Here is a 12,329-nt window from a genome sequence, read left to right as displayed (position 1 = left end):
TATTGATATGTGTGAGATATCGCATGATTTTAAACACTTCTAAAGTGTTCATTGAAAAATATGAAAACATGAGTTAGTGTGGAAGAGTTTCCATAATTTTATCCAAACCTCTGTATTTTTATAATGTGTAGTAACGAAAAACATGTTTTTTTTGTTTTTTTGACAGGTCTTCTGTTAATATTGCATCAGCCGTACCTCGATCTTCATTAGATAGCTCATCCAATGTTATATCAAGATAGCAAAAGCTATTTACAACACAGACTTAAAGCCAAATCTCAAAGTTTTCTTTTTCAATACAAGACTGCCAAATGGGCATTAGGAAACAGAATGATGTTCAAATCAGTGATAAGACAGCTACAGTTGACGAGTTTTGTTCCAAACTTAAATAATAATTTCCTTAGTTGAGTGAGCACATTTTTTTTTACCATCAAAGTATACAAGCTTTTTTTTTATTGTTAGAGAAAAGAAATCATTTGTAAATAGGAAGTTGATGATAAAAATAGAGCTTAATGTATGATTTACAAATGTAAAATAATCTATTTAATTAATGTAAAATAGTTTATTGTGTATTAAAGGAGTGTTTTTTAACTATGTATCATGTAATTAATTGTACCACATATGATTATATTGTACTAAATATGATTTATTTACATTATTTTAATGTGCAGTTAATACATATTTATAAAGGATCACATAACTTTTTCAACATCATAGGATTGTTACCACTCAAAAATTTTAGTTGTTGCCTGCCTTCATCGGATCTAGCTGCAAAGTAAAAAATATATATATTTAAGGAATATTTAGTAAAGTAACATTTTATAAATACTAACACTCATATTAGCTTTTAGTTTTTTTTTTCGTATAACACTTCTTCCAAAAGTTCAAATTATTGAATACAATTTTACTAGTTTCTCCCTGCATTTTAAATATTTTTTGATATTTTAAATAAGTAATATTGCTTAATGAATTAAAACTGAAATGTTACTAGTAAACTTTGACAATTAAATAAAATATTAGTTCATTTTTATAGCTGTTTGCAGCTATAAGAAAAGGAAGATTTGGAATGTAGCACTCTGAATCTCAATAATTTTCTTATCAAATATACAATCAATTCACTGTTAGTTAAATGCTATTACTAAAGACTTTCCACAAGTTATTTTATATGTTTATAAAACTCTTTATTATAATGATTATTGAAATTTTCTTTAGTAGAGTTTTTATCGAAAAATAAAAAAGTGCATTAATCAAAGTATAGAGATTGAACACAGAATTACAAGACAAAAAAACTATTTTGCTAAAAACATTAATCTAAGAAAAGGAAGAATTATGTGCAAGGCTGCCAATTATCTAAACTTTGTGGAGGAAATTTCATCTAGTGTTAGCAAAGTTAATGCATTTAATATACAGTTCTTAGTTTTGCAAACCACTATATGTGAATGATTCGAAAGTTTATATGAAGAGCCATTTTGCTCCAGTTGTCTTGCAGTAAAGTAAATTAACCGAAATTCTGAAATCTTAATTGTCTCTCATTCTTTAAAATGTTTTGCAAAAAAAAAATGGTTGGCAGCCCTGCATATGGATTCTGACAATAGTTTACAAGTTATAAGAAAATACCTTATCTCACTAATGGTGCTTTAAAAAAATGCTTTCATACCATTAATGGTAAAAAAAAATTTTTTTTTCATTTTAATGAATTTTGGACTAAATTAATATGGCATATACATACTATACAACACAATATAAACACTTAAATGAACTTAATTCTGTTAAAATATAAAATTGTCAAAAGAATGTCAGTTCAGCTTTTGCCCCATTTTTAACACATATCACTTTGCATGACAAAAATTCTGCATTTGTGACAGATGCCAGCTGCTCTGCTTTTGGCAAGAAATTTTATAAAGTAACATAATATTGAAAACGGAAAAAAAATGCTTAATCTTGTTTACTTTTCAAAGGCTCACCAGAAAGCCATTCAAACAAAGTGGTATGTTATAGGAACATTTGAATTATTTAAATGTAGTGGTGAGCAGCATAACTTTAAATTTTTTTTACCAAGAATTAACAAAAACTTTTTCCACATCTCAGGAATGATGAGGCAAATATACTTTTAAATAACCTACTTTTTTAAACAATTTATAAAAAGGAGGGGAAAAAAACAGCTTTTAGAAAAAAGTTTCAAAAACTTGCATGCCAGGGGTCTGTTTAGAAGAAATTTGGGTCCGTTAACGGACCCTTCACAAAATATCTATTCATAAAAACGGACCCTTCACAAATTTTTTTATCTTCATGATTGTTTTGTTAATCGAATAAACCCTTCTGAGGGGGAAAATAAAAGAAAGATGGATGTAAACGAACTAAGTTTTGTCTTCGGCAGACGCTTCTTCCATTATTCGTCCAAAATGAATATTCTGTATTCAGCAGTATAGGCTAAATACCAAATATTTGTATGTTGCATCTCAAATTTAGAAGCAGCAATTGCTGTTTATTTTAGAAAATAAACAGCAGTTAAATAAACAGAAACAGCATAATCTTGTATCTATTTACAATTTAAAAACTCCTTGAAAAAGTTTTTTGCAATTACCGGACCCTATTTGCACAAATGCTTAACCTTGGTTGAAAAAATGTGACTTAACGTTTATTTTATATTCACAAATTAGAGTAATTTTTTCACAATTTTACAAAAATGGACCTTTCTCAAAATGTCTGGACAGACCCCTGCATGCAGTATTAAAAAATTTATAAAAATTCTCTTTTTGTGTCACCCTATCAACAAAAGTTTCCTTTCTTTGCAAGGAATAATTAGTAAACTTACCATGTTCAGATTGTATCCAAAGTCTATCACAGTAGTAATCTATAGTGCTCATCAGTTCTTTATCAGTAAATATGCTTGTGTTAATGGGAATGAAGGGATCTAAAAGTTCAAATCCCTATAAAGTACAGAAATAAAAGATAAGCATTAAAAAAATTTCCATTTTAATTACATTTTTTTAATAAATCTTTACTAGACAAAGTTTCGAGTATCATAAATGATATGATATATTGAACAACTTATAAATATCTGAGGCATGCAACTGCAAATTGTTTAACAATATTTAAAGTAATCAATTAAAAGAAAACAAAATAAATAATAAAATTATTAATTTTAAGAATAGAAAAAGTTGCAAGGAATGCTCACAAATTTAACTCCCAACATCTTTTCAAGTAAAAAAAAGGGAAGGGGGCTAAAAAAAGAACCAAAACTATGAAAATTTCAGCCAAAAAGGAGAAAAAAACAACCATGTTTGAAAGATGGATTAAATGTTTTTATAACATTCTTTTTGTTAATTAAAAAAATATAATTTTCTTTCATGAATTTATATTTATAAATATATTATATAAAATTATTTAAAACTATAAAAAAATATATATATAAAATTATTGCTCATAAACAATACATTGTATTGGTTTCTAAGATAATTAGAACATTACTTCAATATGTTTAAATTAGTAACAGCATTAGAATAGTTATGAGATATTTGTAAGAAATATTCATATTCCATTTGCAACAATTGTCTGTCATTTTATAAAATGCTAAGCCTACAAATCCCAACATGAAAAGTATATTGCATTTATTAATTTGCTGAAAGCATAGAGGAGAGTAATACATATATATCACATAGTTCTACAGTTATCTTTGAATTTTATTAACTTTAAAAAAAATATCAAAAAATTTCATTATTTCTAATTTTGTATTTATTTTAAAATATTTAGATTTCTGATATTCTGAATATAGATTTCTGAATATTCATGTTCTTTTCTAAAGTCAAACAAGCCATGCCAAAGCAGTTATTTCAGCTTGATTTTCAAAAAACTGATGGAATAACATGGATTTCCAAAACTACAAATGAGAATTTTAAGATTACTATAATTCTGAAAATGGTTGTCAACTTAAATTAGTGTTAAGCATGTGATCATACTGTAGTAGATAATAAGTCTAATAATTTTTGTTACGTCATTTTTTAAAGATAAATAGTAATACTCATCAACTTCAAAAGAATAAATGGATTTTTGAGATATTATAATTTTTAAAAAGTGGATTTGAGAAGAATTTCAGTTTCAAATATTTTAAATTATTTTTTTTATCCATTTTTGTTCTGTATTGAATAACTGAAATATGTGACACAAAATTAATTCATCAGTTAAGTATATCTATAGCAAAGGCATGGCATGAATCATACCAACTTGAAAATCACAGTTTAAAAGGAAGATTCATATTTTCTGGCTCCATATAATCAATTTGCTTCATTCAAGATTAAAACATTTAAGGATATAGTTCATTCTTAAAAAATCACAAGATTGGATATTTTTTACGAAGTCACTGAAAGTGATTGAGAAATGGTAACTAATTCAAAATATAAAATAATTTTTGATTTAACAAAAGCATTATAATGTGCATTAAGACACACAGAAAAAAAAACGATTTTTAAGTAATTTCACTAATTTAAAAGCAAAAGTACAAAGAGAATGTTGCTAAACTTTTTTATATAGCTTTATTTAAAACTTCTATCTTCATTGAAGTGTTTAATAAATTAGAATAACTATTTTTAAATGAAAAAGAAATCATATGTTTTGAAAGTGCCGAGCTCCATCCCACTATATTTATCACAGATTTCACTGGGAAAGTAAATAAAGAAAATGACCCCTAAATTCCACACTATAAAGATTTGTGATTGTTGAGTTGTTAACTCATACCCATAAAGTCACTTAAGTCTCAAAAATTCTAAATTACTGTAGGTAAAAATCAAAAGCTAAAACATTTTTGCAGTTTAAAGTCTCTAAGTTCTAAATAGGTTAACACCAGAATTACAAAGTTTTATTATGGTGAATTACAATGCTCAAATATCAATCAAAATTAATATTTGAACATTAAAATGTGATAAATATGTAAATTGTAAACTGCATTGTGAGTGTTAATTGAGAAATTTAGATTAGTTTTAAATTAGACCTCTCCCCAGTGTTTATTAATAATATTAATTAGCTATTTTAAAAATTCATGTTAAAATGTCCATTTATCATCTAAAAATCAACAATTTAATAACATAACTGATTTATATTTTTAAAGAATGAACACTTTTAGTGAAAACTAGCATTATTTTAGATAGCTGTACAATATTAAAAACACATTGAAAAAATAAATAGAAAAAGAGCACTCCATGGCCCCTGAACATTAATTTCAAGTTAGCTCTTTCTGCATTTCAAAATGGTAGAGGAAATACAATTTGGGGATTTTTGGGGATTTAGACAAATAAAATAAATAACAATTGGGTAAATAATGGGATTTATTTAGGAATTATTTAACATAAATATGCCAAAAATATTAACTTATTAGAAAACAAATAATAAATAGAAATTAAACATATAAAAGTTCAGGTACTAAAACTAGCCAAATTTTATACAAAGAGTTATGAAAGAAATCATTTTAAATTAAGGAATAATGGTTATTTCATACAAGATTTAAAGTTACAAAAAATTGTAACAGGAAATCTACAAGGCATAGTAATTGTTTCTAAAATAAATTTTTATATCTAACTAAATTCTTAGTGGTATTTTTTTATCCAATGCTCCATATATTTATAATGATTGATTAATAAAATATTCATAATTATTACTTCTTTTCCTAAAAGGTAATGTGGCGTACATTGAACATACAGCTTAGCATAACGGTCATGTGGTATCATATCAGCACTTGTAATAACTACAGCATTATTCTGTAAAAAATAAAATATTTAATTGGTATGCATTTAATACAATTTATCAATAAGTAATGAAAATAGTAATTGACACAATACCAGAATAAAAATTATACTATAATTATGTTAAGACACATAAAGCCCCATCATAAAAATTCTACACATTTCTAAATTGCTTATGCAATTAAATAAAAGTTCAGTTTTTCAAAATCACTAATAATATCTTTTAAAAAAATTGCTTTATTTTAAAAATACACTAAATTTTAAATTTTTTAAACAAAAAAAAACATTTTTTTTCTCAAAATTTTCATTGTTTAAAAGTGTTTTCCCTTCCGAATAAGTATCTGTTTGCTTTCTTCATCAAATCAAGATGTCAAAAATATAAAAAAGTATATTAGTATAAAAGTATAAAAATATAAAACATTACACCACATTAACTATAGTCATTAATGATCACATATTTAGTATCATGAAAATTTTAATGCAGCACCAATAGAAGTTAAAAGTTTGGGCCCCTTATAATTTATTATTTTTTTCTATTCTGAATTTTTTCGAACATCTCAGGAACAAAATGAGTAAATCATATGATATTTTTGAGCACAATTGTAAATCACTCATAGTTTTTGACATTTTAATTTTTATTGTTTCCAAATATTCATTTTTTTATATAATAGTAATTTAGGAGAATCTCCTCTACAATCATAAAACTGTGGTATGAAGAATTTTCCTCATATTTAATTCTAGATAATATACTATCCAAATCTAGATAGATGGGTGTTTCAGCACAAAAAAAACCAAGGCTTTTTCTATATACAAAAGTAAATGTAGGAGTAGGTAGAAAATATAGGAGTGAGATTTTTTTATGTTCACAATCATTTAAGAGGACCACCAGTTGTTTAAAACACTGTTATTCATTTGAAGGTAATTTCAATCAAGCATGTATCTTCTTTAATAATTATTATTTAATTTAATAATCGCCAAACTAGTAAGACAAGCAACTATCTACATTATATTAAACTGTTTAATTTTAAATGATAAAGTACAAAGCTTAAAATAACTTGGAAAAATAGTTTCTAAAAAATAATAGTTTAAAAATGAATTAAAATATAATAAAATTATAGCTACTCTATATTCTGTAGTATAAGTCAACATTTCAAAACTCAAAAATTTGATGAAAGTCAGAGGATTGACTTATACATCAGTATTAAAGTCAGACATTTTTTGATCATAAAATATCGATGCATTGTAAACAATAAAACAGATAAAAATAACGCTGTTCGATTTATCACTTTCAAAAACTATTTCTGTTTCGTTATCATATAAAGTTTATTTTTTTTAAAAAAAAAACATACTTTAAATTACGTCAAGAATAAGTAAAGAAAAGAAAAACAATGAAAATTTTTAAAACATACCAAAAAGTTACAAAGTAAAAGATTCCAAAATATCATCTATGCAAGATTCTATAACATTAACAGTGTTGTCATACGTATCCCACTCTGCTATGTATTCTTCATCCTTTATATACTGAGTCCCACATAAAATTTTCTTTACCCCACCCAAAAAATCAAAAAAATTTTAAAAGATTTTACAACATTTGAAACCATTTTTGTTTATTGTCTAATTACATCATACACATCCAGTATCATGTCTTAGTATCATTTGACAAAACACACATTTGACATCTAGTATCATTTGACAAAAAACATGACATGTGGGCAAATGTATCATATCAAGATAGAACAATGTCAATGTTCAAAACAATGAAATAGGCTATTTTATAATCAAAATAGCTAGTCTACTTATACACCAGTATATATGATAATTTGGGAATGATTAACATACATTAAAAGGAGCCCTCAAACTATAATGACATGCAAAGGAAACAGATTATTGAAAAAAGGATTATTTATCTGAAAAAATTGGTTTGAACATGGCTTAACCAGCAGTACAAAGATAACATCAACAATTAATTACATAAAAAACAAATAATTATGCAAAAAAAATATTTTCAAAGAAGGTGAAACAACATACCCAATCATTATTTAAAAGTTTCTTCATGGCACGAACAATTGTAATATCATCTGCCAAAGCCTGCAATTAATGTAATATGAATAAAAGCTGGTTTGTACATTTTGGAAAGGAATAAAATCTCAATTTGTTTGAATAGCACTCTGAATTTGGGAAAAATACAAATTTGATTTGTATTCTTAATTATTTCTAATTTTAATGACAAACAACATATAGCTTAATTGTTTATTCATTTACTTTTATTAACTAAATTGTTTTAAATTTAGAATAGTATAAAAAATAACTTACATTTAAACTTAGAAATTTAGACATCATGTTAATAAAGAATTATAAATAACATATTAGATAACCCAGAATGAAAATAGCTCTAAGATTCAGAATTTGTTAAACAGCAAAACCATCAGATTAAGTTAATCATCTTGGGCATTTATTTCACTGCAAGACTTATTGAAATAATTACATTAAAAAAATTAAAATATTATAGGAATTAAAATATTATTTAGCATGTAAAAAATTATAACTAATTTGATAAATTAAATAACATTTAATGAATTATTATCATAGAGAACCATGAGACAAAGTGTTTATTTTAAGTTAACATAAAATATGACATAAATTCAATAGTATAATTATTTTACCATTATTTAAAACAACTGTAACATACCACAGATTTATCAGCTCTTTTAAACTGAAATTTATTGGTTTTTGAAAAGAAAGCATTTACACCATCAACCACAACTGCAGTTTTGAACCTATATTAATAAAACAAATTAATTAATTAAACAGTCAAACTTCAAAAACTCTTGTTTTTGAAGTTTTTCAACCTCCTATATGCTTTGATCCAGAAGCAGCCACACTATAGTGATCATCGACCCCTAAAATTTTATAATTCTCTTATCGACCCCCTCTTTAAAAAATTACACGAAAAAACGTTACTTGTATCTTAAATTATTTATTTTTATTAATTATTTATTTATGTAAATCAATGAGAGGGATGTGGCCCCGGAGTTCCACATTCAATTTATTTCTCTGCTTTGTTAAAAGAGAATTAGCAGGGCTATAGCTATATTCAACCATACATGAGCTAAGGAATGCAAAATTTTTGACATTTTGTCAAATATTTATATTTACTCAATAAAATTATTAAAAAACATCTATGCTTTAAGGTCAACTGAAATTCACTGACTTATTTTCACAAGTATCAGTCAATATTTTTACCTTGGAAGAAATTGAGGTGATAATTACTTCCAACGCATAATTTAAAATAATCACTTAATTTTTAATGACGCTTTGCATTATTTTCATTCTTAGTCGGTTGTAGTTGTTTATCTTATTGTCATAATATAGTTTAAAAGGATTGAAAATCTTTCAATAACAATGAAAACTTAAACAAGTTTCTCTTAACTTGAAAGCTTAATTGATTATTTTAACTTGAAAGCTTAATTGTCCATGATTGAATTTGTGTAATATATTTTCTATGGAGATGTATCTGGATATCATTAAACTTTGCAATTACATCTGCCACATAAAATATATATGTATGTTTTTTTAAAACTTTTTATCACTTAAGGCAGGATTGATTTCTGTAAGAAATTCTGTAACTGTTTCAAACAATTCAAAGAGTCTTTGTGAACACTTTCCTCTTGACATCCATCATATTTTGGTGAATAATAATACAGAGCTCTTATGGTCCTTAAAAAATTTAAAAAGTCACATCAATATTGTTATAGAAAGTGACAAATTTCTTTTTATTATTCACTTTACAATTAAAGATACAAAACTATAGATTCCCTAACCAGATTTATTTATTAGGAAATATTTAGCAAGGTAGAGAATAAAAATTTATTATAATACATCTTAGTTTTTTACTTTTGTTACCACTTTTTTAAGTTTTTTGGGACTATGCAAATCCTATAATAATTCGTTTGATGGTTCATCTTTTTCCTTGCAAAGTTTAACAAACAGCCATGATTTAAGAGGCTAAATTCAAATTTAATATGCAACCGTTATGTATTATAAAGATCGTCACTGAAATATTTCACTTCTAGATAAGTTCTATGTAAGACACAATGAATGGTACATATATTAGGTACCTTCTTCTTAAGTAAAGTGGTAAGACCTCAGTACCAGTTTACTCCCCTCACTTGCAAAAGAAGTTGCTATAAGTTTCTAATCAGATTTACTATAAGTTTCAAATGGCAATCTTGCACCTGAGCCATCTTGTAACAAAATGGAGCAAGAATCATTTCTCACAAGTCTAAGAATAATTGCGAAATGCTCAAATTTTGAATGTAAAAAAGAACAATAATTATTTTAAAAAAATACACTGGAATAAGAAATCAAATAAAGTATAATTTATTATAAAAAGAGCTTCGATGGCTCAGTGGTTAAGGCACTGAATTGCCATTGTGAAGAACTGGGGTTCGATCCCCAGGGGCAGCAGGAAGCCCACCCAGTTTCAGATTGATGGTTATCAGCTTGTCTGGGAAGTAAAGATGGCCTGTGTGCAGTGTTGGCCACATTGCCACAATCATGCTATTGGTCATGAAATTGTGGAACCTCAACCTGGTCTGCAGTAGAACCCCCTGGTCTGCAGTAGACAGTTGTGGAACACTTTATTATAAAAACCTTACTTATAAATTGCAACTGCAAATGGCATTACAAATGAAAATTGTACATACTGCACTGCTGCCAATAAATTTGAAATTGATTAGCATTAGTGTTTATTCATCGACCCCTATATCGGAATGACCACTAATTATACTGTATCGACCCCTACTCTAGCCAAAGTCTGCATTAAGCAATGATTATTTTAATCAAGTTTGAAATCATAAATTCTGAATAAATTAACCTTTGTGTAAAAAATATATGATTACAGGAAAGAAGGTACAATATAGATGATTTGCAAAATTTACAACAAAAAAACTAATTTATTTTAATATTATAGTTACAAAATATATTGGTCTTTTCTGCACTGAAATTTAAATCAGTATTAATGATTTTATTATCAACCCGTAACTATTTATCATTTTATCTAATCATAACAGCCCATAAAGGGTGACAACCTAAATGTGCTACGATGAATAAATTTTCAAAAAAATTCTTAATTCTTTAATTATAAATATTGGTAAAACTTTATCAGATAGTTTGTAATTGCCATCTTTGAGGACAATAAAAAGCCGTGCATTTAAAATTACTAGGTGAAACCTAAAGAAAACTGCAATTTCTTAATTATAATGATGAAGTTAATAAGCAAAAATACAAAGATATACAATCATATAATCAAATGAGTACTAATACTCATTGAGAGTTCAATGGAACCATAAATTTGCCATTATTAACGACAGCGTCAATTTTCATCCAATGAGAGACCATTGTAGATTTAAGATTATAAATGATACGTATCACACAATGAAATCTAACTGCGTAATTCAAAAAAAAAAATCACTTTTGTATATTAAAGAGAAAGTTTGGTGAATGTTTGGAAAAGATATTTTTTAACATTAACAGATTTTTAAATCATGCAGTAAGTGCTCAAAATTATGATAAATGTGACAAAATAATCAAAGATTGTTTCAAAGAACTTTCAACTCCCTGCAGAATAATTTATGTCTAAGTTGCAATGAAAACTTTGTATGCTGTTAATCTTTGTAGTCGATTTTACATAATTCAATTAATACTTAATTATTCCTTAGTTTGGAATTTTAGCATCATGAAATTAGTGAACATTTTTTAAAAATGTTAATTTAACTAGTGAGAAATTATTGAATCATTTTAATGATGCCCACAAAAAATTTATAATTATCAGAAATTTTGTTACAGAACATTAGACATAATTCTACTTCTGGGTTACAGAATATTCATTACAAAAATTTTTAAAAAAAACTACATTACTTCTACAGAACTATTAACTGCAGAAATTTTTTAATGCATATTTTAAATTAATAGAAAGAAAATATAAAAGTGAAATTTAGGGGGGGGGGACTTATAATTAAAAATCAGTTTAATTTAAATATTAAAAGAAACTATGCTATGGGTAAGAGATAACTATGTTTTACCTGCCAGACTGTGAAAGAAGTTTAATTTCTTTAAGGAGTACTGCTACACAATCAGAAGCATGTCTTACTCTTTCAATACCCTGCATAGAATAATTTTATTAATTGCTAAAAATTAAAAAGAAGCTAGTTCATACATGAATAAAATCAAAAAAGAAAATGGATACAACAGGGTGCGTAGCCAAATTATTCAACAAAAAATAAGCACCCTTTAAGCACTTTTCAAGCACTCAAAAAATATTTTTAAGCACTTTACAAAGTATCATAATAAGGCAGGGTTGGAAAGTTTTTGACAATTGACGGTTTTATTTCGTTTTAATCGCCATGTCAAAAAAAAATTGGCATTGTTTTTGACAATTGTCAAAAATCATAAAATTTTTAATCATGTAAAATGAACGGCGTTTTCATACGCTACGGACTGACAATACGCCAAAATATATTGGGGTTAAATTAATTTTGAAAACATTGAATAGAACAATGCGAAATGTGTCCTTTCGCATAATTCGAAGCAAAAATC

At 26.1% G+C, this 12,329-nt stretch overlaps 2 protein-coding genes across 6 annotated transcripts in view; one reads left to right on the top strand and one right to left on the bottom strand.

Moving 5' to 3' along the window:
* Positions 1–588, top strand: part of Hmgcr (HMG coenzyme A reductase) — a 91,680-nt gene extending 91,092 nt beyond the window's left edge. For all 4 annotated transcript variants that reach the window (XM_087167567.1, XM_087167570.1, XM_087167568.1 and 1 more), the window contains exon 22: positions 167–588. In XM_087167567.1, coding sequence (XP_087023693.1) covers positions 167–239 — 73 coding nt within the window. In that variant the 3' untranslated portion in view covers positions 240–588. The remainder of the gene's footprint in view (positions 1–166) is intronic.
* A 34-nt stretch (positions 589–622) lies between these two features.
* Positions 623–12,329, bottom strand: part of mRpS29 (mitochondrial ribosomal protein S29) — a 53,879-nt gene continuing 42,172 nt past the window's right edge. For both annotated transcript variants that reach the window (XM_087167572.1, XM_087167573.1), the window contains 6 exons: positions 11,816–11,895; positions 8,422–8,509; positions 7,761–7,820; positions 5,649–5,747; positions 2,813–2,927; positions 623–765 (listed from right to left, as the gene is read on the bottom strand). In XM_087167572.1, the coding sequence (XP_087023698.1) occupies positions 680–765; positions 2,813–2,927; positions 5,649–5,747; positions 7,761–7,820; positions 8,422–8,509; positions 11,816–11,895 (528 nt within the window). In that variant the 3' untranslated portion in view covers positions 623–679. The remainder of the gene's footprint in view (positions 766–2,812; positions 2,928–5,648; positions 5,748–7,760; positions 7,821–8,421; positions 8,510–11,815; positions 11,896–12,329) is intronic.

This window comes from Parasteatoda tepidariorum, chromosome 7 (genome assembly GCF_982258835.1).
Source record: "Parasteatoda tepidariorum strain Cologne lab strain chromosome 7, Ptep-v5.0, whole genome shotgun sequence".
Classification (NCBI taxonomy): Eukaryota; Metazoa; Arthropoda; class Arachnida; order Araneae; family Theridiidae; genus Parasteatoda; species Parasteatoda tepidariorum.
This window is presented reverse-complemented; position numbering and strand designations above follow the sequence as displayed.